Genomic DNA, 26,002 nt, shown 5'->3' with positions numbered 1-26,002 from the left:
GTGTGTGTGTGTGTGTGTGTTTAGTAGTATATACAGAGGTGATGGCGTGTTATTGTGTGACACTTGAGTCTGAAAGTGCTAACGTGTTATCTAACCTCCCTGTGATGCATCATGTGATGTCGGCCTTGTTGCTGTTGTTGGCTTCAGGATGCGTGTGTGTGTGTGTGTGTGTTAGATGCTGGCTCTATTTGTTCAGCTCTCAGTTTTTGCTTGTCTCCTTTACACCGTTTTCCTGCTGCTTTCAGGAAGCAGCTTTCAGGACGGCCTGAGTGTTTCCTCCCCCCCTCCCCATTCCTACTGGGAGACAATGGGAGGTCTCCCACAGGGGCATGAAAGGGTTATGTGTGTCTGTTGATGAGGGGGGGTTTATTGGGGGAGTAGTGGGCTTCCCTTCAGGAAACGGCAGATTTATCCCAGCAGCAGAAAGGGTGTGTGTGTGTGTGTGTGTGTGAGGCCTAAATATCCTCGCAAGGATAAAGACATGAAACAAATATTCACCTCTCCTCTTCAAGCAGTTAAATGAATTGGATTGAGATTAACGGGAATGAGAGTTAGTTTGTTAAGATGGACATTTGCGTTAATATGTTTCCTATTTTAGAAAGCAACAAATAAGAAATGTTGGAAAAACTGACCTCAAGTTCCATTTAAGAGCTGTTCTGGAGCTAAATCGCTTGAAAACTATTAATCAAATTTGGAAAATTTACTGTAGTTAGTTTCAGGATATAATTTGTGTTTTATCGTAAACTGAAAATGAAATCAGTGAATGTCCTAACAAGTAGCCTATAGTAATCCTGGTCTGTCATATGGAGTGGAGGCCTGTATTGATGATTTGCATCTTTGTTTTGTGTGTGTGTTACTATGCGTGCAGTTTTCTGAATGGGGTTTTTTCTCATGTTAAACAGTCGGATAGTAAAAGTTGCTGTCAGTGAGAGAGGATGTCGGCTTTCACTCCCTCCTCGTCTGTCAGATTGACTTTTTCTCAGGAAAAGGGTGGTGGGCGGTGAGGATGAGGTCACTGTTTCAAAACATGGCCCCCAAGCCTTGAACCAGCACATTTCCTTTTCCACTGAACGCAGGACTACTCCAAGTTTTCTTCTTCATAAGCCTGCTCTGGGACTACGTGGTGCTTCTCCAGTCGTCACATGTTCCTACTGATTAATTATCCAATTCATCCAATGTGTTGTATGTCTGTATGTATGCATGTATGTATGTATGTCTGTATGTGTGTGTATATATGTTACTCCTAAATCTGCTTGTCTCACCACTAAAGAACCTTGCATGACTAATGGTGGATTCGATTGCAGTTGTAAAAAAAAAAAGTCAAATTGTAGATTTGGAGAATCGTGTAGCCTTTAGTAACAATGATTCCCTTAATTCCCTATTTTCGTAGAATTGTCCACTTACATGAGTAAAAATAAAACTGAACTTATTAAAGTTAATTGATCAGGTCTGTAAACACACTAACGTCCAACGCGGGGAAAACACAAGCATTCATATAATCAAACGGGTTGTAACCATCCATCAGCCAAAATCTATTACCGGCTTCCAGACATCACTCTGGCAAGAGTTTTTCAAACAATCAGTTTTCAGTGACCCAAAATGCAGTTTTCTTGTGGAAAAAAGGCCAAAACGCAGAGAAAAGGCCACGTTAAAAAAAAAAGCCTTAGTTGCTGATGGTGTTGGCAGACATCAAAGATTATTGTGTGGGTGCAATTTTAAGAAATGCAACTGTAGTGTTGCATCAGAAATGAAGTATGTCCTTTAATCTGTAGCCATGGAAATACAGACGTCTAAGGCTGTTTAGTGATTCTGAAGAACAAGAAGTTCATCTGTTCACAATAAAAACAGCTAGGAATTTACTAAATTAAGGTGGTATGCCCACAATGTGTCCACTATAATTTGTAGCTGTCTGACTGCAGGATTATGTGATTCTGTGTGTGTGTGTGTGTGTGTGTTTTTGTTGTTTGTTTTCACTAAATGTATGCATATATTTTTTTTGACTATTGCAAGCGTCAGAAGCAATGTCTCTCTCTCTCTCTCTCATCAGCGTGGCTATCAGCTGGTCAGGACTTGGAGGGTGTAGAAAGAAGGAATGCAGCTTCTCCCTTAAGTCTATAATTTGCCGTCTGTCATCAAATCAGAGAGAAAAAACAGCAACACTTGAGGTGTGTGAGAAAAGAGTTAGAGGAAAAATTTGTCATGTGAAGAGAAGAGGTTAGAGATGAACAGTGGTAAAGTATAATGAAGAGAATAGAAGAAATAATAGTTGTGGGTAGGAGGATAGACTTGACTTTTGGGGGTTCGGTTTGTTTGTTCAACCATCTAATAACTGCAACACAAATCAATGCAAATCAGTTTTGTGAATAATGCTCTACAGAGTGAACTAGTCATGCATGAAAATGCACAGGAATATGATTCTCCAGAATTTCTGATCTGATTTCATACTTGTCCAAGCTCTAAAAATCTGCAAAACCTTGTCCTTACGTTTACTTGCTATAAACCATATTGCAACTTTACTGGAACAAGTTAATTTGAATATATTTGAATAACAGCTTTTAGTAAGAAATTAAAGGAAAGAAAAAGCTTTAGAATTACCAAATTTTGACACAAACCTATCATATTAAAAAAAAAGGAGCAGTGTAATCCACCCTACACAATTGAGGACAGTAGAACACATCTGATCATGTGTAGAAGAAGAGTGGCGACAAGGAACTAAAGTTGCATGAACAAAGCCCATTAAACAAACCATCATGAGTCATGTGTGGAGTTTTATATGCAATGCTTAGCTTGTATTTGATCCTAAACAAACTCAAGTGCAGTAAACTACTTCCCTCTGGTCACACCAAATTAAACCAAGGTGATGTCACAGGCTCACACAACGCAGCATCACATTTGCTGTGTTTAGCTCCCATAAGTAGAAACTGACAAACACTGAGTAGAAACAGACCTGTGGCTGATAAGATACGGAGCAGAACCATTACCAGTTAGAACATACTTTTTTCTTTCTATTGCATATTTCAATCTATCCATTGTCCATAATAACTCCATAATATAATCTGTGATAATAGATCCTGTCTCTCTGAATGTTGTGGTCTTTAATTTGACAACAAACAGTCTATATGCTGCAGTCTGAGCTGACAGGTGTGTGTGTGTGGGTTATCAGTAGTCAGTCAGCTAGAAGGACAACCAGCGTGTTTCAACAGCATGCGTTAGGAATGTGCTCGAGGCTGCTGGAAAACACATCTGTGTGTTTGAAACAAAATGAATGACTGCATGTATGTGAGGGTTGTGTGTGTGGGAGGTAAGAGTTACTGTATCTGACTGTCTTTGAAATATGAAAACATGTACAGCGTATCTATGTTGCACAAATCTTTCTCTATGTTTTGAAAGTTGTTTTACACCTGAAACACACCAGCTTTATACAGCCCACAGCAAAACCTGTGTTTACCCCACACACCTGTGATAGTGAGGTTTTTGGTGACGCAGGTGGACGCACACCTTGTCACAATTTTCAGCAGAGTCCTGCTGTCAGGAGTTGAGGCTTTTTCATACTTGTTCTCTTCTCTAGCTTATCTAACATCTTGTCCTGTGACCTGATAGCACATCTTCTCTTGTAGATGTTTCCTTTTGTACAACGTTGAGATGAAAAGATACTTGGATTCCTACAAGAGATAGAAAAATGACATCTTTTTTTCTTTTCTTCCAGTTTGGTATGAATAAAGTCCATCTATCTATTAAAGAAACTGGTGCACAACAGCTGGAAAGATTGAAGCCTTGCCCAACAACCCAATTAATTAAAAGACTACAACTTAAGGGCAGAACACCATCTTCACCGTGTAGTATTTACACATAGATGACAAATTGTGACAGATGTGTACACATCATCTTCAACTTTAAATACATGTGTGTCCCCAATGGGCGGTTGGGTGTGCAGCAAGTATTCACTTGTCTATATAATATGGTTATAATTTGCTGTACAGTGCTGTGAAATCTGATGGTGGATGTCTGTTTTCTCTCAGGGCTAAGTGGAGCAAGAAGGAGGAACTTCAGCTACATGAATCACTCAATGAGCCACTGAGAGGTAAAGTTTTCAGCATTCATTTTACAGTTTAAAATTTGTCATTTACGGTAATTTAACATTTACTTTTTTTCTATGTACTTGGAATAGAATTGGCCAGAGAGTGTCCAGTTTAATACCTTTTTCCCCTTGCTGTTAAAGTCACTCTGCTTTTAATTTAAAGCAAAGGAAGTAGTGTTTTACATGTCCTGTCTGTTTGGAACAACCAGAAGAAAAACAATGTTAATGTGGCCGAACAAAGAAAATAATTAAACTTTTGTTGATTCTTATGAGACATTTTGAACAAATAGTGTTTGTCTTTTAAAGTTAACAAATAACAGAAAAAAGACAGCTTTAGTCCCAGTCAGATGTTTGTGTTGCTTCCTACTACTAAAAATGTAAAAATTACTTTTTTTAATGAGAGTAGTCTCATCATTTTTAATATTTACACTGTTGTTGTTTGGCAATGAGGTTTTTAATGTAGTCAGTCCCCTTAGAGTTCCTTTGTCTCATGTGTCTGAATAAATAGACAATGCCCAAAGTAATTATACATTTCCCAGAGTATATATATATGTCAGGTTACAACGGTCTGGTGGTGAGCAGAATCCTGTGGTTTCTCAGTAGAGTTGGATGGTGCGATACCGTCATTAATGAACCAGCTGTCTTGTGGTTTTTGGACCCCGTTCAGCTCTTTGTTGTTGACTTTGTTCTGAGGTGTTTTCCCTGACTGCCAACTTTACTGTGTGCCAAGAGTTTCTATACATACACATTCACACACAAACGTACATTTGAATCTTAGGCATGTATCTTGAACTCTTATTGACTTTGCTTACACGCACACTTGGTAAAGATGATGTCAGGCCAACATTCTTTAACACCTATGAAGAGAAAAAGCAAACAATTCATTCAACAAAACCACTATCTCTGAAAGAAAGGAATTCACCGTCTTTTGAAATCAGTCACATTTGTTAATTAGCAAAAAGAAAACAAACTTCTTTAGATATTTCTGCACTTTGTAGTATGTTTACAATTCCCATAAAGTAACATATTTCCGCCATTAAAGTGAGAGCAAGAAGCCACTTATTTGTTGTGTGTCTCTTTTTAACAAAGACATGATTATGGGAACATTTGGAGAATGTGATTTTGATGCTTACAAAATAAATCAGTTCTATAAAATCAAAGCACACTTTCAACTAAACAAACATATGTGCCGTGTTTTTAGAAATGACATGCTTTTCCTTCCATTGCTTTTACAGCCATGACAAAAGCATTTGTGTCACTGTTTTTTTTTGTAGCCAGGTGTTGATTTGAAGCCGTGTGTGCTGAAAGGTCCAAGTCCTGAAAAATGACTCAGTCTGTGCAAGTTAACCCAAAGCTGCCTGGTAAGAAACTGCATGAAGATTACCGTTTTGTGAACATGAGGTTGAGGGTTGAGGTTTGGGTGTTGCAGTGTGTGTTTGATTGGTATTGATGTTGCTTGTACCATAAACACCACAGCACATTGTATCATTTTAGTGTATTGACTATATTATAATTGGCATACCGTTTCAACAACTTACACTGGTTATTATTAAAAAATGAGTACCATTATCAATGCATGCTAGTAGACATAGATTTAAACAATGCAGGATTTTAGGCATTGTGTTTAACCCTTGTGTTGTCCTACCGGGTCAAAAACTGACAAAAAATGTTGTCCCCTTTTCAGACTTTTTTTTTTAGGTTTTCACTAACACTACCTTAGTACCACTAGTTTACAGTACTTTTTGGAATTCATGGTTAATAACCCTCATTTATATAGAATTATACCGAATATTTGAGTTACATTTTGACTAATAGTTCAGATCAGAGGAACGTACGAATGAGTTTAGTCAGGAATGAAAGTGATCAATTGTATTTGCAAAGCGCATTGTATGGAATCCAATCCATTTTTTTTGTGGTAATTTGGTTAAAAAGAAACCTATATTTCTGATAGACATTTTTTAAAGGGGGACAACATGAGGGTTAATGAGATAGGAAATACTTTTAACACGTTTTTTAGACCTGAAGGATCCACAATGTGTTGAAGGCAAAAAACACTGAAAGTAAACATAAATTTGTTTGTTTACAATAAAGCGCCAGAGGCCATATTTAATGAAACCCTATTGTCCAGTCACATGTCCTCTTCCCTTCAGATCTGGGCTCTCCATTTATCTACTCCGGTCAGGAGGAGGCTGACGAGCCAGGCTCCTACTCTGTCCAGACTCCGTATGGTTTCCAGCTGGATCTGGACTTCCTTAAATATGTTGAAGAGATAGAAAGTGGACACAATCTCCGTCGGGCACCAGTCGGCTCCCGCCGCTCTGGCCGAGGGCCCAGACTCTCGCAGAGGAGTGTGGGGGGACGTACCAGTGGCTGGACATCCACTGAGTCTCTGGCATCCCCAGCCAGTGAGGATGGCAGAGCTCCTCCGCCGCCGCCACCCCGCAACCGCCTTGGGTCAGCACCCTGCGAAATGCTCTGTATTTCCCCTGTGACGCTGCTCAGTGTTCCTCCTCTGTCTGCCGGAGCCAAAGTTCCACCTCCTCCACCGCAGCGCAACCCTAGAGTGGAGCGGACTCTTCTGGAAACCAGCCAGCGGCTACAACAGGAACAAACCCACCAGCACCAGAACGGTGGGCGCTTCCAGCTCTCAGATCCTCCAAAACAGCTCTTACCCTCTCCATCCAGTCAGCCTCTGCAAAGTAGCTGGACTAAACTCAGTCCTCAGACCTCTGGGCGAAGCACTCCAGCTGCTGGTAGCACGACAACTCCAATCGCACCCAGCCAGCTGCAAACAGTCAGAGAGCAGATGGCTATAGCCTTGAAGCAGCTGAAGGAGATGGAAGAGAGGGTAAAGGGTGTTCCTGCACTTGAGAAAGAGGTGGCCAAGCTTCGTGCAGAGAAAGAGATGCTCCTGTTAGCCCTGCAAGAGAAGAAAGTAGCCATGGAGGTGGTCCAACAGAAGCAACAGTTCACAGAGTCTTCTACCCAAACCACAGAGATCCTTCAAACTGACCACAGCATCCACAGTCGATTGACTACACCAACCTCACCTGGACATAAAGGCTTCGAAAAATCTGGTGAGTTGAAAAGGCTGACTGAAAAATTTGAGGGTAAAGAAGAGAAATCTACAGAATCAAAAGTTTTAGTAAAATCTCTAGAAAAAGTGTCTGTTGTTGAGAAGAAAGCAGTGGCGGTTGGGGACGACATGCCAATGGACTCTGTTGTTTTTTACTACAGCCAGGGTGTGAAAGATGCTTCTGAGGGCACAGAGGTAAATGTTTATGAGAAAGGCACAGGAACTGAGGCTCCTCTGGTTCATGAGGAGGGAGTACAGGCCAGTGTTGAGACAGAAGAGGCTGAAGTTTGGGTTATGGAGTCACTACTTGGGCTGACCGGCGAAGCACAGCGGGAGATTGACACCTTACAGGACACCATAAAATTCCAGCAGGAGTCCATTGTGGCTCTAGAGGACCGGCTGAGTGTGGCTGACAAAGACATGGGGATCCTTAAAGCCCAGATGGAAGAGAAAACCTCCAAAGTCACGTTTGAAAAGGGTGTTCTTGCAAAACCGGATGTGACAAATGCAAAGGTAGAGACATCGACCACTGCATTAAAACATGCTGCAGTTTTGTGCCGTCCTGAGGTGAACGATGCATGTGTTGGTGAGAACTTAACCTTGGATCAGATCGAACAATTCACCCAGACTGATGATATAGTGGAAACAGCAGAACCAGCTGCTGTTGCACTGGTCAGCACTGGGTGCCAATGGGAGAACTTGTTTGAGGAGCAAAAAGTTTCAGTCCCAAAGAAGAGACAGTTAACCATTGCTGAATATAAGGTCTCACCATTGGAAGAGGTGGTAGGTATGGCTCAGAGGAAAGATGAAGACCAAGGAGAGAAGACTGCAGCCATTAACACCAGGACAGGTAAATACTTGTAAATGTAGAATAACATTGGGGCAAAAAATATACCGCATCATCATCACAAGTGGTGCATCATGGATAGACTATACTCAATTTCATCATGTTTACATTTCATATTTCAACTACAGACTGTTATCTGGTACAAATTTATAGGGAAAATATAAATTTGCTTCAAAGAACGGTCTTATTCAAAACCAAGTAAGTCATTATTCATTTTTTAGTGAATTGTGTTTACCTGAAGGCAATTTAATTTTTTTACACAACAAGCTGACCTGTTCAGACTCAGACTAGTAATTAATTAACAGTGTACCAATCAGTCTTTTTTCAAAATAAATAGTTACAAATTACATCATGCTGTCCATGAAACATGTTAAGTAGATACAGAAAAAAACATTACCACTGATGAAATATTTTACTGAAAAATGAACAAAAGAATTGGCAATTGATTTTAAAAGCAATTTTACTAGAAAGACAGAAATGAGTTATCTAAAGAAATGGTTTAATCCTACAGCGATAAATTGATAATTTTGTTTACATCATGTATTTTTGTTTCTATTTGTTTGACCCATCTGCTTCCTTTGGGTTACAGGTATGCTCAAATCAATCATGAAGAGGAAGGATGGGAGTAACTCAGGCGAGAATCGCACTGCTGGAAAGAAGAGCTTACAGTTTGTTGGCATTCTGAATGGAGGGTGGGTAACATGAAGCCCTATTTTATTTTTACCACAGTAAAAAATAAAAAAGAGCCGGCCAAAGGTTGGAAATAACACGCTGACCAGGTCACAGGTTTGACAAATAAACAAAACCCTTAGATTAGATTAGATAATACTTTATTCATCGCACAATGGGGAAATTCCCTTGTTACAGCAGCAGTTTTCTACAGTAAAATCAAACGAACAAACAAACAGGCAAAAAAAAATGTGAAAAAGTACTGAATGAATGTAAAGTGGGATTATATAAAAAGGTATTGAAAGGAAAAGTCAGGTGGCCATAGTCTGAAAAATATTGTAATGTAAAATAAGTGATGGACGTGAAATTACGTGGACGTGTGTGGCCAAAAAAACAGCCATCAGTGTTGCTCTGTATTCCAGAAAATATTTGTGTCTCTTAGGTATGAATCTACATCCAGTGAAGAAGAAGAGGAGGAAGAAGAGGGGGAAGATGGGAGTTCCTCTGGAGAAAGTGGAGAAGGGGAGTGTTTGGACAGCACAGAGGAGGATGAGGCAAATCTTGAGGACGAAACATCAGAGGAGGAAAGAAACGTCAACATGGACGAGAGTGACACTGATGAGGAATCCCTGAGAGCCGCAAATTATTCATCTGATGCTGTAAAAGAGAAGTATGTTGTTGTGTTAAAGGATGTATTTTGTATATTGCTACATTGATTTAATGCAGTGTCAGGTCTCCTAGCCTACAGAAAATGGATTAATATAGTGTCCTTATTAAAATGTAGTGCTGTAACATGCGCATGTCAAGGCTACTAAATCATGTTGGATGACAATCACCAAGTCTTCTCATTTAAATAAACATATATTGTAAAGATAAACTATGTACAGAAAGCAGTAATTTGTTTTAGTTAAACTTCAGACATTTTTGTTACAGGTTTGAGCTGAGCTCAAAAATGCGTGAAGCATGCCTCATTCTGAAGAACCACCTGAACGATGACATTAAAACACTGAAGAGTAAGGAAGTGGTGCGTTCCTGCATGCTTCTTAAAACCATTTATTACTGTGTTACACATTTAACTTCATTAGTGTATTGTTGAAATAATGCAAAATGGTAAATATGTAAAGTTGATTGATGAAAGCTGTGCAACTTATTTTATATTTTAGGGCTATTTACGGTAAAATCAAACAAACAATATTAGCTTCATGTAACAATAAAACGAGTGTAGACTGAGAAATGGTCAAGTACCTCAAATGTGTACAGTACTTTAAATTACTAGTTACTTTCCGCCACAGGGTAAAATAAAGCTTTAGTATTGTCTATTGTAGTTATAGATTATATTATCACCTGCCATTCTTACCTTTAGCTCGCCAGTACCCACACAGTCCAGCTTGAGTGGTTCCGTATCTCCAGCGCCAAGATGGCTCAATCTTCACGGGTCTCCGACTACTTGATGGCGTTTTCTGAGGTGTCGTCAGTGCTTCTGGAGCACGTAGTCAACATGACAGATGGCAACGGCAACACAGCTCTCCACTACAGTGTGTCCCATTCCAACTTCGGTGTGGTGGGACTGCTGCTGGACACAGGTCAAGTGACCTTCTGAGAATGATCTACACTACATTATGAAATTTTACCACACAGGCTACAAAGATAATCCAGTTAATAATCCAACCAATTATTTGAAAAAAAAAAAGGTCCAACTGCGGCCCTTAAGTCTGCGAGCCATGGGAAATAAATAGGAGTCCCTATACGTTAGCTCTGTAACTTCTAGACCAGATATAAAAACTGCTCTGGACTTATAATAGTGGTAATGTAATGTTAATTGCTACTTAACTATTCTTTCTTGTAGTGTGTTCAGTTTACAATAAATACTATGCTAAATTACCGGAAAAAATACAACTGGTTGATGTTACATAGGGTAATACGTAAGTAATATCTTCTGGGAAAAAAACTGTTTAACGTTACTTTAAACTGCACCTAATAAAAGAGTAACTGATAATCTGTGTTTTGTATATCTGTGCACTTGTATACTTGCTTAAATACACATTATTTAAAAACATGTGCTCCCTTGCAGGTGTTTGCAGTGTGGATAAGCAGAACAAGGCGGGCTACACAGCAATCATGCTTGCTGCTCTCTCTACTGTGAAGGAGGAGTTGGACATGGCTGTGGTGAAGAGGCTCTTCAGTCAGGGGAATGTCAACGCCAAGGCCAGCCAGGCAAGTCATGTCCTCATCAGTACATCACAGCACAACACATGAGTGTTGTGTATAGTATTGTGAAGTTCTACTTGTAGTCACCTTCCTCCTTCCATGTTCCCACAGTCATTTTACTGAAGTCATTCGTGTGTGTCATGAATAAAGTTCACTTGTGAACGGCTAAAATAATCACTTGTGACTCAAATATTTCAGGTACAGTTCTCTAGTTAAATATGGGTCACCTGACAATTGTAAATGACCAATGTGTGTCAAAAGAAAGAACACAAAGACTTAACTGTGAGTCTATAGTTGTCTTTAACATCCTGAAGCATGTTATCACTAAAAAGAGTCAATCCTGCTGGCCTTGTTAAATGGATTTAATCCTATTTAAACTGTCAATGTGAAAACACTCAATAAAAAAACAAACCTAGGATAAATTAAAAAAAATGTACAGCTAAAGAAGCGTGTAAGTGAGGTGAGAGTGTTTACCTCACTAATTTGGTACTAGCGTTATTACTACTAGCATTGAATAGAGCAATTTTTTACAGCATTCCTTTTACAGCCTTTTCTAAATCTAAACTTGGCTTTTCCCCTGCTGGTTTATAGTGTGACATTCAAACACATAAACATTTGCAACAACATACACACAAGAAGTTAAGATTAATTCCAACATAAAGTAGTTTTGAGTGAATATCTACTTGATTCCCACTTACTATTTTGATAAAAAGATAAATAAACCGTACAAGCTGGTTTTGTTCTCTGTTTAAGTCAATGGAGGAGGTGTTAGAAGAGCTTTTCTCGTGTTGTAATGAAGTACTACATTCAGATGAGTAACTGGTTATGGGTTAGAGAAATGTGTAGCACAACTTCACACATCAATTCTATATCACAAATCTATTTACTTTTTTAAAGTGGTTTTATCTCTTTGATCGATCTAATCAGGTTGTGTAGTGCATGTGTTTGGACACGGCGCATGACGGGCTCTCACACTGCCAAGTCATAGGACTCTGGATTTATAGCCAGTGATGCTATAAATTAAATTACTGGCACTGGTCATTGTTACTGTGGTGAATAAAACATGCAAGGCACGCAATGCTTTGCAGTTGTAAAATCAGGAATTAAAGTCTTACTATTTTCTGTTGTATTTCTAGTTCAGTTTAGCAACTCAAATTTTCAACAGTGTGTAAATGAAAACTGGCAGCACTCTGCTGGAATTCATTTAGCTTAAATGTTTGATAGTACTGAAAAACAGAAAAGGCATGTGTGCTAATCAAACTTTACAGACACATATACATAACACCTTTGGCAGTTTATCTTTAGAGTCATCAATTTCCTCATTTACATTGTTTGATATTGGAACAATATGATTGGTATCAATAGATCATTGTTGCTATCACTTTTTGTTTTTTGCAATATTCTTCAAGCTGTAAATGGTGTTTAATGTTATCATCACTTAAAACAATGGGCTAAGCAATATGACACCCTCTCAAAAACTGTATTGTCTTAGAAATAAATTACTTTTGTAATTCTTTACCTTTGCAGGCGGGCCAGACAGCGTTGATGCTAGCTGTTAGCCATGGTCGGCAGGAGATGGTGCGTGCGCTGCTGGAGTGTGGCGCTGACGTGAACGTGCAGGATGACGAAGGCTCCACAGCTCTGATGTGTGCAAGCGAACATGGCCGTGCTGAGATTGTCAAACTTCTCCTGGAACAGCCTGGTTGCGACATTTCCATTGTTGATAATGTAAGGCATTTGCATTTAGCTAATGCACTCATTATTCAATAACTTACCCCAAGCTTACAGATGAAGTTAACAGTTGGATCTTAGACTGCTGAAAACAGCTGAGCATTTTCTTGTCTGGGATTCAGCTTAATCCATGCTCAGGAAATGGCTCCTCATGGGTCTCTGCAGTTTCCTCTCGTTGTCACCTCTTTATCTGTTTCTCTTCTTTTGCGTTTTTTCTTTGTTAGCAAGCTAGGCTGAGAGCTAAGAGCAGAGTTTCATCTGCCTTCCCCTGCAATCAGTGCTGTTTACTAGAAACACAATCACTGAGCTACTCATAAGCCCCTAGGGGATTAATTAAAAAGCCACAACTTCTCTGTTCACAGCCGCAGACTTGCAGATTTCAGACGCAATGGCCCTGCAGGCTCTTTAAGTCCTCTGCATACTTCACCACATGACCCATCCACAAGCAGCTACTGTTCATTTCCTAAAAAGAAAAATAGGTGGGAAAACTTGTTCATCAAACAATCATTTTGTCAACCAATTGACTTCTGTACAAAATTCTAAAATGTATGAAATTCTTGTAGTTTTAGTGCATCAGCATTTTCAGTGGTAACATAGAAATTTACCTGAAATAGAAGAAATCTTACCCTGGAACAAAACTCTTCTCATGGCTGGTTGTGACTTTTATCGCTTCGTTTTTTGTTCATCTGCACAGCTGTGTGTTTTAAAGTGATTTAACAGAGGATTGCTGTGGATGCTTGAAGAGAGGCCAGGCAGACAGATATTTGAGCATTCACATCTGTGCCATGAATAAGTTGGCCATTCAGTGCAGGCACTTCCTGGATAGTATTTCAGTGCAGCACAGCTGGACCGAGAGGTGGACAGGGGGGTGGGGGGGTGGAAAACCTTTGGAAAAGCTCCTACCTCCACTGTTCTCTGAAATCAGAACAGAATGCCAAACCATGACCGTAAGACACAGTGGAGTCTTATATGCACAAAATAGTTAAATACTTTTTTTAACTAAAGGTGTAAGGGTATAAAATGTATGGTTCGGTGCTATATGTTGAACTATGCATAAAATAACTTTAGTTGATTTAACTTAATACCCTAACCCAAATAAGTCTTAGATGTGTGGCATATAAATGTCAACCTGTGGATTTTGTGTACCTTTACACCTGCAATATCAGCCAGAGCAATTTACACAAATTTACGCAGGCAGTAAGTCAAGCTAATTTCAAGTTTAACATTACATAAAAGCTATACTACATTTGACTAAATGTGTTATAGGTCAAATGTGTCAAATTATGTGTCAAAATCACAGGACCTCCTTTTACTGTAGATGTGTGTCCTGCTTGACATGTTTAAAGTAATAGCAGCGAAAGTACAATTACAAAAAGAAAGACAGGCTAGGGATGCAGGGCAGATTAATTGTCCTGGTTGTTTACTGGCAAATCAGGGATGCATGTTAGTGACTTTACAGATGGAATGAATGAGTTTCCCCAACATCCATCACAAGAGAGACGTAACACATCCAGACAGAGGCACTGTCTTGTAAAAGCAACAAAACGTGTTTATTGTGGATCACTGTAAAGCTCTCTGATGTGAGCTCTTGTGTTTTAAGGGTCAATAAACTCACTTTTACTCTATCTGCCCTCTCACTGTTTATGTTTCTTCCTCTCTCCTGTCTGTAGGATGGCAGCAATGCTCTGTCTATTGCACTGGAGGCATCTCACAACGACACAGCTGTGCTGCTTTACGCCCATATGAACTATGCTAAGACCCAGCCTGCTGTGGTAAGTCCTCCTTCCCACCCGCCTCCTCCTTTTGTGGAGATGGGGTAGTCACACATGTACAGTAAGTTACAGACTTAAGTAGAGTTCAAAATGTGGCCTACCTTATAGCAAAGTCACCTTTTCATTTTAATGTAGAGTTCGTTTCATTTAACACCCTGGAAAGAAAGAAAAAGAATAAATGACATTTGGAGTCAAGAGTTAACTTTTTAGTTGGCGGTGGTTCCTTTTTTGGTTTCACAAGCTAAAAGGTTTGAGAGCCACCATCTTTTAAACTGCTGAGAAATGGCTTGTAAGCAGGCTGAAGTCAACATATCTGTATAGTGAGCAATGTCTGTTGTATTTAAAGTGGGTCAGATTAGTTCCTCAGCAACATCCAAGCTTAGGTTGGGTGTGGACAGCACTGACAGAACGAGCACTGCTGCCCCCTACAGGTGTTATCAAGCTCCTGCGGATTGTACAGAATATTTGAAATATTAATACATAACTAAAACGTTTCCATTAGATTTATTTAAACTTACATAAAATAAATGTAAATACAATTTTCAGTAGACTTTGAAATTAACATACAAATAGCAGTCAACATTAAAGGAGCTTTCCTTTGAGATGTAATTGAACTCAAACCTTCAAACAAACAAAAAATATGTAATTTCAAGTCTGACCACTTTCCTCACATTGTCTTTCAGGGGAGTCCAAAGGCCCAGCCTAGGAGCCCCACCAGCCCCCACAAGTCCTGGCCTTCAGATTGAAGGATCATGGTGAGATCAGCAAACATAACTGGATCTGAGCTGTGAAAAGCTCCACTGGAATTTACTTATACGTATATCTATTTATATACTGCCATATGTCCTGCATTCATAAGTATTGTGAATATGAGAAGAATATGACAATATTATTTTTCCATAAAAGTCGTGAATGGTTATATAATATACTTGACTAATATAAGCTCCTAGCATGTCTAAATGAGGTCTCCAGCGCTGGTTTTGTTGTGACAGAAGATGAGACTTTTACATTTATTATTTGCACTCTACTAATAATTTTACTGTCACAGGCAACACTCACCGGTGGGACATGATGCTTTATAAAAAAAAAAAAAAAAAAAAAAAAAAAAAAAAAAACTTTTCTAAGTCAGCCGACAAACTTTCATCACAAAATGTGTCTAGAGACATCACTGACTATGATGAATCTTTTAGTAAAGCATCAATGCTTCAGAAAATGTGTCATATTATTAGCTCCCTGGTTTGGCACATCCTGGTTTCTCCATTTTGACTACATCTGTCTTCAGATCCATTGTTTACTTTAGATATCAAACAATATAGCCGGTGTGTGTTACCTAACTATCTGTGCATTGTATGCTCATACTGTACATATATATATATTCTTGTCTGAAATAAACGTATTTACATGAATGTTGAACAAAATAATTGTCTGCCTGCATTAAAACTTATCTTGAAAGTGGAGTTCATAAAGAATATCTTACAGTGTTCTGAAATCTCTCTCTTCCATTAGCAATGTTCTTATGCACTTTTTACAATTTCTGCAGACCATCCGATAGAGGAAAGGCCATGAGGAATTCTAAGTAATGACAAAAAAACTATCAGTTCATCTACAGGAGAATTAAAAAAACATGGACTCTTCAGAAGAGCAAATTATCTTCATTCGAGTTTCTAGATCACAAATAAAAAAGGAACATATTGCCTCATTTCAAAGGTTTTGGATAGGTTAATCAGTGTATAATTTGTGCTATCCCTTATGCTAATCAATGTAGAGTATGACTGGTACTATACAATTGTAGTACATGAAGTAACATCATGAAATCATGTTAAGCTACTGAAAGACACATGTTACTGTATTTACATGCTTGCTAAGTGTATGTGGAATTTGGGAAACCCGTATTTCTAACCTATTTACATCCAATTATCATGCCATTAAATGTGATTTCTGAGCCTGCACCGTATTGGGAGCATTTACTTAACAGCCGTTAAAAAAACAACACTGCAGAGAGATAATAATTTAACCACATCATCTGTAAACAAAATCTGTTATTATAAGATTACCATAGACAAAATCTGTTATAAATGTAGATGTGAAGTATAATCACTTTTCAAGTACAACATAACTCAGACAAGATATGGTATACTGCCATTAAATACTAAACAGAAGATCCATTTATCCCCCAGTTGAAGATGGCAGGATCTTGTGTGCTTAATGAGTGGGAAAAGAAATTCATTTAATTCTCTAATTATGTCTATATTTCTTTCTGCAAATATTGTTATTAAAATGGTCAAGATTGAGATTAGAAATGAGAATGGATTTTCACACATTATCTAAAAGTATCCTTTTGATATGTGTTTGCGCTTTCAGAATATTTTTCTAAACATTTAAACAGAAACAAATAGAAAAGAAGCTACAGCACAACCCCATCTAATCTGCATTGCCAACATATCTGCCAACATACAACAATTGACCTAGATATTTAGGAGTTCCACACATTTTATGAAGGAAGTTATGATGCCTGATATCAGATTTCAAGAGCCTAAATGAATCAAGTATCACACAACCATATAGTGGACAGCAATAACAATAATGCAATTTTTTCCTTTTACAGGAAAACTGCACATATCTACTGGGTTCCATAATATTACTTTTTGGGATGTGAAAGCCATTCAATTCTATTAAATTTTCCATGTCCAAAAAGATAATTAGCAGATAAATACATGATGATGAATGTTTTGGAAACGCAGCCCTAGAAGCCATGGCCTCAAAATAAAGAGGTAGAAATACATGTAATAAGTTTATCTGAAGAATGATCAATATAGACAGTATAAGAACACTTAATAAGAAGATTAATAGGCAGCATTCTTTAAAAAAGAAAGACTGCTCACCAGTTACAATTTGTGCATGGACCTACTTTAGTTTGTTACAGCAAACCTGTAAGAAATAGAGCATATTTCACCTAAATACCAAAAGATATTTCACAAACTGGATGCTCTGCAAATTGCCCAGAGAACCAAAATGCAGTGCAACAACAACAACAACATGTATCTGTATTTCAAAAATATCAGAAATCAACAGAAGATGAATACGTTTTCTCCCTTATGGTCCATTTCTAACAGCACTGACTGGAATATCGTGGAGGTAGTTGGGATGGTGGCGGGCTGTGTCTGCTGTTTTGTCTACAGTTCCGTACATTTTTTTTAACCAGTTACTTCCACACCACTTCTTTCATTATGCTGATCTGTGAAGTGGAACGCTACGCTGGCTGAGTTGAGAGGTCAGGGGCTCCCGCTGCCTAGATACATATAGTCTAATATTAGAACATTTCCTTGATTTGTTAGCAGCATCTCTGCTGAGTCCTCAGCACATGGCAACAGGCCGGCCAATAGGATTTCAGGAGACCACTAAGCCCCTCGCTCTGTATAGCAACAGTGGCATCCTTCCCTTATTCATTTATATACGAGTTTTTTTTCCCACCGACTCATTCTCATGCGTCTGTCCCCCCACTGTGCATCCACACTGTGCTCTCAAACTGTAAAAAAAAGAGTTAGGGTGCGAAGAGTAGAGCTGCTTTTACTTTGGTCTTTCCTAGACCTGCACAAGCTCTAAAACCTACATACATTTTGTAGATTTTTTCATACTTGTATACATTTTTATAGATTTGTTTCATACTGCACCCCACAGATGAGTGAAGATTTTTTTCTGTGCATTATATGTAAAAGTAAAAAGACAGTGGCAACTGTCTTGGAAAAAGCTTGACTTTTATGAAGACATGAAGTGTATCGGAGAAGAGGAGAGGAAATACCCAGAGGAATGGCATCGTGGGAAAATCTGGCACTCAGAGGGGACGGACAACAACCAAGTGGAGAGGATCTTTAAAAGATGGAGGACACAGGCGGAGAGGCAGTACAGGATGGGAGGAGTGGGGGGGTGGAGGGACATTGGATGGCGTGAGGACCAAGGCCGGTGGTTGGTTTGATCTGAGCCACGTGTGTGTCCAGCCACGTCTCTTCGCCGCTTAATGGAGTTCGATGAAACGTTGGCTTCCTCTATCGCCCGGTCCCTTCTGTCTTGGCCCAGGTAGGTGCGTCCCGTCCTGCCAAGTTTCTGGATGATGCTTTATTTTTTCAGGCTGTTCAGATGTTATCTACACCAGAAGTTGCCATTTTGAAAGTTTCGTGTATGTTCAGCCTTCGTATCTCTTCGTCATTCCAAGCTTAGGTAAGGGACGATGGAAAGCTTGAAGGCGTTGGAGGAAATATGGCGCACATCAGCTGCCCCATTGGATAAAATACTACGACTGAAAAATTAACAAAAACACATTCAAAAAACGGTCATCAGCTAAATAGATACCTTCGTCATTTTTCTTTTGGATGGGGGAGTGGCAATTTTAATTGCCTGACCCTCTGAAAGTATGTGACATTTTCCACAGAATGCTACTCTAAAATGCAAAATACGTTAAGATTTTTGAATTTAACTTTGTTTTTTCCAATGCTTTCGTAATTGAACCACCAACTCCCAACTGATCCACTAAACACCATGTACTTTGTTTTGATTACGTCATAATTAAAACACAACCTAGTTTTGGACCGCATTTCTTTGACTTACAAACATTAATAGCAACAATCATATTAATGTCAAAAAGGTTGTTAATGAAATCACCCAGTTTTGTCGTCCCAGATGGATGGGTACTGGAAGTTTGTTTTTTGTGAGGAAAGTATTAAAACGAGAAAATAGGCTTATGTCATATAGATCGCAGGATTTCGTTGATATCATGGTTCATATCCTGCATCGTGTCTACGGACACAATGTCTGTGAACGTTGAGCCGTGAAGACTTTATCGTTGCGTACCATTGTAAGTATTTTGATGCCGACGCGATTTCCAATGCTTCAATTTTTTATGTGTTTAATGTGATGTTGCATCACCAAAAAATGTAGATGCTACTGTATGCTTCTTTAGTAGAAATGGACCGCATTCTAAGTGATGTGTCTACCAACAGCAACAATACAGATAAAGTTAATTTGAGTTGTCACATAATCAGTATATTTAAAGCTTTTTGATACCTCCAATACCTTTAATTGATGCTGATAAGGATTAGTTATCCAGATTTTGTAAATAAAAAAAGATTTAGTTAAGAAATTAAATGAGGTCACTGTTTTAAGTTGTAGTTTAGAGTTACAGCAACTATGACATCTTGTTTTTCTGTTAAAACCTTATCTGTTTTGATGGGATTGGAACCATCATGTATACAAAAAAATAATAATCTTTCATTAAAATACATTTTGGTTAAAATAAAATTATGGTAATTTTCCTTTTGTAGTGCAGATGATACCCCATCTTAAATCTCTTCAATAGGATGTCATATTGCAAAGGGTATAGGAGGATAATAAACCGCTGACTAACCCCAGATGCTTGGGAGAGGAGGATTTAGCCACAGTCCCCCTGAATTCTTTACCATGAAATGAGTTTCATGATATAACCGTAGTCATTATATAAAAATTATTTGACGCAGAATTTCCAAAGAAAACAATCCCATGAAATCCCAAACAGCAATTTTATATACTCCCTTGGACATTACGTGCTTTTTTTTCTTTTTAATTTCAAGGACAACACCACAAGGGGTAAAAATGTGTATATCTGAAGAAAATTATACTTAAAGGTGTCTTTATCTTTAAAGAAAGACAAACTTGTGAGAGAATTTTATTTACATTTACAAGTTTATTCTTGGAATGTTGACCCTGGGAAAAACAAGTCTAGTGCAGGGAACATATAATCTGTCACAGACGTTTCCAGTTATTCTGTTAGAACAGAGCTTGTCTTTCGACAAGGTATTTAATTTCCAAATTAACCTCCTACATATTTCATGACACTTTCTGAGACTTGTAACAGCTTTTTCTGATAGATGAATGCTAGTTTTCTGTTTTTATTTAGGATTAGGAATTCCTCACAAATTGTACCAAAATAAGACATTCACTACTACTCACACTCTGGATTGTGCATGATAAAACCAGCTTCTGCATTCAGCTTGGTCTGCAATTAACCCGCTCCTCTTGATTACAATGAACATTAAGAATTGATGATGATAATTTAGTCTGCAAACATGGTGCAGTTTCTGTCATTATATATATATATATATATATATATATATTTTGGAATATGGTAAATGTCCTGGCATATCAATTATAAAACCAGAAATAATCAAAAAGCAATGTCTTGTTATTTATTAATCAAGTAAATATTAATACCTGACAATTCAAGGTACTTTATCAGGCAAAAATCATGTAAAACCCTCAATACTGCCACAAAGCAGTTCTCACACTGGTCTCATAGTGGATATGAGACACAATATAAACAACATGTTATGGAAAAATCTGTCACGATTAACAAATTTATGGATCACAATAATAGTTACAATATTCTCTTATTCTCACACTATGTTACACCTATTAGAAAAAAGTGACATTTTAGTGCATAAACATGTCAGTAACATCAATGATTGAGTTTCTTTAAACTCTTTTGCAGGAAACCATTATCAGTACTCAGACTGATAATGCCAGAGGTTAAATTCTTGAATTACTAAGCATTAACACTGGGAAGCAAGTCTGGAACATGAAGTGGCAATAAATAAGCGTTTGACCGACCCAAATATCAAATAGAGAACAGACTATTACAGATTATTATGCCATTATTTGGCCAGAAGTTTTACATGCAAAAAGGCCTGTTTTTTCCAATTTACAGTATTGTTTCTCAAACTCTATTTGTGCCTTTTTTGTTTAAGGTTTTCTGACACGAGATGAGCGAGGCCTTGGGGAAGAAATCAGAAAGCGGTGCTTCAGTCCCTCATTCTCCAGTGGGTGTACAGCTCAATAACTAGTGTCAAGGTGTATATGAAGCAGGCAGTCAGCTGTTCAGTAACAAACTGTGGTTGTTCTGGGTTTAGGGGAATGACTGTGAAGCAGAACAAAGAAAACTCCCACTGAGCACATTAAAGTGAAAACGCAGGATCTACTGGCAATGTCGTCGCTCTGCTCTGTGATGAGGTTTAACTGGGGGTTCAGGTTGAGAAACATGCTCTACCTCCACAACACAGGGCAGCCTTGAACTTTGTACCGTCACCCACTCTATCCTCAGCCATGAGTGTAACTGTTAGATGATAGTATGAGAACAACAGCACCGTGGCAACTAACATCCCACTGCTTCACCACCTCAATAAAAACCTAGCTGGACAATTCAGTCTGTGTTGTGAAAATGGCAGAAAAAGGTTTCCAGCTCAGAGCGCTCAACTGCGCAGAAGACTTCCCAACGACATCACTAGCATCCCTCCATCTTAGGGATGAGGCTGTGGTCATCAACGAGAGCACCAACCATATGGGAGATAATCCTGAGCTTCATTCTGTATTTTCTGTGATGATGTCATCACCGCATAACCAATCACGACAGCAATCAGACATGTCCATAGCTACTAGGCCCGAGCCTTCACCAGCAGTTCAAGGTAAGATTTGGTGGTATACTAAGCATTTTTAAGCATTTATTCTGACATAACTTTGATTATAGTAACTGTTATGCATCTGAACAATTATAGTAAATAGATAAGAAAAAGTTGCAGAAACAATCTCATAAAGATTTTGGCATTGCTAGTCTTCTCATCCTTTTAAAGCAGATTTTCAAATCAAACCTCTGCTGAAGAGTAATTAAAAAGTTTTAAAAACATTCCTGTCTGTAAGGAATAAGTACATTTATCTTCTGCCAGTTTGTGACACACAGAAAAATATGACGCAGTCTTTCTTTAAATTATTTTTGCTTGAAAAGATAAACATTTCTCAATTTGCCACAGGTCTGATTGGCACCTCTTCCTGCCACTGTTGCTAATGGAATAGTCACTGAGGTGCCAGATTTCTTAAAAACATAGTCATAACAGTCATAACTTGAATGGCCCTCAGAGACAAGACCAAGGTCAACTGTGCATTTAATTGCTCCTCAGATGGTCCCATTTCCCAAGTTGGGAAGCCGTTCTTCAGACTTTGATGTGTTCATAAGCTTTCAAAGTAATCTGCTGGTTACTTTATTAAATTTCTTAAAGCACAAGGTGGCATCTTCATATTGATAGTTTTTGATGACCAACAGTCCAAAACCCAAAGATGTTAAGATTTTTATGACAAATAAATTCTTACAATTTAAAACCTAGGGCCAGAGAATATTTGTCTTTTTTTTATAGTTACTAATAATTAGTCAATCATCAAAATAGTTGCCAATTAGTTTCCTGTCAACCGATTAATTGACTAATCCTTTAACTTTAGAGAAGAAGTATTTAAAAAACTCAGAAAGAAATGTTAGCAGCTGGGATCACATAGTTCCAAAGGCTTGGTGAGTTAAATGATTTACCAAAAGTCAAGATGCATTAGATGCAGAGCTTTTCTTAGGTTTTTATGCCAGGCAAGTTTTGACAGAGCTTCACTTTTTATAGGCCCTGGGTTAATGAGTTTACGCCCTTTCTATTTTTACAACAGCATACATGTGATTCCTCCAACATACAGATCTGTCTGCAGCTGCAATTTAATGCATCTCCAGACATGCCATCACAAGTGCTGAAGGGATGATTTACATCCACTGCTAACAGCACGCATCTCACTACACATTTGTATCAGCATGTGTTGCATAGCCACATACTAGCAAACACAAACAGTTCACACATAAATGTAGTGCTTTCAGGAAATGCCTGACAGACAGGTTCTCACCTTCCCCTGCTTTTCTATAGACACGGCATCTCGCTGCAGACAGCTGTTGTTTGTTAGCGAGGCAAGGCAAAGGAAGGCGAGGTCAAGCACTAAGCAGCACTGAATCTGGCCGAGTGTGCCTGAGTGTTGAGGAGTGCCTGTTCTGGTATTTTAGGCAGCCAGACAGTGTCACCTGTCAGCAGACTAGCCCGGACAGACTCTCCCACATGGTGCAAGACTAAGCAACACAACGATATCTCCCTCTGGAGTTCTTGTTGGTAGGCCAACAGTATGTGCTCAACAGCCACAAAGTGCAGATGGCCACATACTGTAAAGACCGGCCACAACTGACATCAGGAGTAACATTGGGTTATTGTGCGGTTGATGTTGCAGAGTTCTTGGATCCTGAAATTGGCCAAAGCGACAGAGAGTCTCAGGCTCACACCCTGACAGCGTTCCTGCAAGACCTTTCCTCCCCTGTTGATCCTGATGATGTGTTTCCTGCACTAAGAAGCAACATTGTCATAGAAGGAGGTACTCACCAGCATCTCTTTGCTCTGCTTGTAACAGATCTTTTGTAGCATATTTAATTATTTTTTGTTCCAAAAAAAAAAGAGAAAATGTACAACAAATGTGTTAACACAAAACTGCTATAGTCATAATTTTAGCTAATTTACAGCCTCCCCTGTTTGGTAGTTCAGTCATTTAAAAAAAAAAAAAAAAAAAAAAAAAAACTGTTGTTGATCGATAAGAAAGAAAGATGGTTATGTGAGTGAAAGGAGATAAAAAATGATGGCGGCTATGAGGGATTATCTTTTAAGAATGTAAAGAATAGGCCTACTTGGTAATTTGCTTTTGATTCAAATGTATGACAAATTCTATGTTTGCAATTCTGAATTTGTATTTGTAAGACAAAGTTGTATTGCCTTTGTGATCAGAACTTCAACCCAAGAACAACAAAACCAAAGCGATGGCAGCATGTGACTCCCGCTCTGATGACAACCATCTGTCCAATGCAGAGTGGTACTGGGGAAATACCTCGAGGTATTGAATGTTTTTCACCTGGCGTTTTGTTTTTATTTATCACCTTATAGCACATCAATCTATTTCTTTTTCATGCAAATTCCTTCAAGTTCTTACAATATCTAAAAGTTTGAGGATTTTGAAAATCATTTTGTTTGCAAATTGTTTTCCTTTATGTTTGAAACCTTGTTGTTCTTTGTGGTTGTCCAGAGAGGAAGTAAATGCGATGATGAAAAACACTCCTGATGGCACATTTCTGGTCCGAGATGCTTCCAGTAAAGTTAAGGGGGAATACACTCTCACACTAAGGTAACCACTTTTTAACTAGAATGTATTCGATTCTAGGCCTTAATAATTACATTATTTGGATTTCAATTATTCTGGTGGTTAAAGTTACAGAAGTGCATATATCATTTGATATAAATATATATTAAACACAATAATCATTGTATAGTAATCATCATTGACTCTCAATGTTCAAGCTAGGGCTGCACGATATGAGGAAAATATCTAATTAAGATTCTTGCGAATGACTTTGCAATTGCAATATGATTCACAATATTGAAGGGAATGATCATAGTTGTATTATTATTCTCATTTTCATCAACTAATATTAAATCTTAAAAAAAAAGAAAAAAAAGATTATAGTGTGATTTTTGCAAGGATCTGTACCAAGAAAAGAGGTTTTCTGCTGTCGGTAGGAAAGGTTTTGTAGGCCGGGACGTCTCTGCGGCACCACCAAACTTCATTCAGAATGATTTGACACATATTTTACCTTTAACAAATATTGCGCCCTTCTTTGGATATTGCACTAGACCATATTGGGATTTCAACAAAACTGTGATTAATTGTGCAGCCCTAGTTATAAAATCGTCACTTCAGCTTTGCAAATAGGGGAAAACACAGTCCATTCAAAATATGGGGGATTTATATTGTGTGTGTCCTTTTTATTAAATGTTTCTACTTGTGATATCAACAGATAACGTTCAATTAAAAATGTAATACACAATAAGGAAGGGAAGGACTCAGCCTGACATTTCTCCATTCTCAGCTGAGATGGACAGCATAGTGCTGCAGTGTTTAAGCCTAGCACTAATCTTACACTGCATAAATTAACCCATTAATTAGCTGAGTTTTACTTTGCTCAAACTTAATACTGACAAAACACTACAGTTGAATTTCAGACTGCATGCACGTTTTGTATAACATTGTTAAAACTGAGCAGCTAATATTTGTAGAGAGAACAACAAGTCAGCGGACTGCCCTCTCTCTGCTCAGCTGCTAGCCTGCTGGGCTGCAGAGCACCATACACGTGTTGATATGAAGGCTTCTACATCGCGGTAAGAAAAAAGCCCTAATGTCACAGCCCCAGTTGATGCATAAACAGTTAAGGGCTTTGCATGTGTAATGAAGTGTTTAAGATGGCAAAAACTACTCTGCATCTTGTGGGAAGGCTATGTTCTCTCCAAATTGAATACATGTAGTCAGAAGTCAGTTATTTTTTCCTGGTTTAGAAGTCTAACTTTAGTTGTCTGGTTTCAAATTCTAAATTTAGTTGAATCAAGACAGACAAGGTTTCAGATATAAAGCTTTGTTGATTAGCCTTTGACCCAGACTCCAGCGGTAAGCAATATAACACCCTTTCTACACGGCACACGTTTCAATCGAGCTTTCCAGTCATCCATCTCACCAGTCTGAGGGAACAGACATGCTCCAGTCGTGCACCTTACAAAAGGCTCTACATTTTGGGGTCACTTAGAAATTTCCATTGAACTCCATTTTAGACAAAATACCAGCTGTAAGTTGCATTTTTATTTTTTCTAACCAGTGCAGCAGATCACACACACACACACACACACACACACACACACACACACACACACACACAC

At 38.5% G+C, this 26,002-nt stretch overlaps 2 protein-coding genes across 6 annotated transcripts in view; both read left to right on the top strand.

Annotated features, from left to right (window-relative positions):
• kank3 (KN motif and ankyrin repeat domains 3) overlaps window positions 1-15,730 on the top strand; it is a 24,691-nt gene extending 8,961 nt beyond the window's left edge. The window contains exons 2-12 of one of the 3 annotated variants that reach the window (XM_034881183.1): window positions 4,020-4,128; window positions 5,353-5,439; window positions 6,229-8,004; window positions 8,591-8,693; window positions 9,113-9,340; window positions 9,604-9,694; window positions 10,034-10,253; window positions 10,742-10,884; window positions 12,406-12,606; window positions 14,280-14,381; window positions 15,065-15,730. In XM_034881183.1, the coding sequence (XP_034737074.1) occupies window positions 5,403-5,439; window positions 6,229-8,004; window positions 8,591-8,693; window positions 9,113-9,340; window positions 9,604-9,694; window positions 10,034-10,253; window positions 10,742-10,884; window positions 12,406-12,606; window positions 14,280-14,381; window positions 15,065-15,127 (2,964 nt within the window). In that variant the 5' untranslated portion in view covers window positions 4,020-4,128; window positions 5,353-5,402 and the 3' untranslated portion in view covers window positions 15,128-15,730. The remainder of the gene's footprint in view (window positions 1-4,019; window positions 4,129-5,352; window positions 5,440-6,228; window positions 8,005-8,590; window positions 8,694-9,112; window positions 9,341-9,603; window positions 9,695-10,033; window positions 10,254-10,741; window positions 10,885-12,405; window positions 12,607-14,279; window positions 14,382-15,064) is intronic. The other 2 variants (XM_034881185.1, XM_034881184.1) reach the window with 2 other exon arrangements.
• Window positions 15,731-17,868: 2,138 nt separating this feature from the next.
• The window catches only part of LOC117950300 (phosphatidylinositol 3-kinase regulatory subunit gamma-like), a 13,034-nt gene continuing 4,900 nt past the window's right edge, over window positions 17,869-26,002 (top strand). The window contains exons 1-5 of one of the 3 annotated variants that reach the window (XM_034881217.1): window positions 17,869-18,455; window positions 21,155-21,868; window positions 23,484-23,624; window positions 24,029-24,134; window positions 24,324-24,422. In XM_034881217.1, coding sequence (XP_034737108.1) covers window positions 21,625-21,868; window positions 23,484-23,624; window positions 24,029-24,134; window positions 24,324-24,422 — 590 coding nt within the window. In that variant the 5' untranslated portion in view covers window positions 17,869-18,455; window positions 21,155-21,624. Of the gene's footprint in view, window positions 18,460-21,154; window positions 21,869-23,483; window positions 23,625-24,028; window positions 24,135-24,323; window positions 24,423-26,002 lie in introns of all 3 variants that reach the window. The other 2 variants (XM_034881215.1, XM_034881216.1) reach the window with 2 other exon arrangements.

This window comes from Etheostoma cragini, chromosome 9, assembly GCF_013103735.1.
Source record: "Etheostoma cragini isolate CJK2018 chromosome 9, CSU_Ecrag_1.0, whole genome shotgun sequence".
In the NCBI taxonomy this organism is placed as follows: Eukaryota; Metazoa; Chordata; class Actinopteri; order Perciformes; family Percidae; genus Etheostoma; species Etheostoma cragini.
This window is presented reverse-complemented; position numbering and strand designations above follow the sequence as displayed.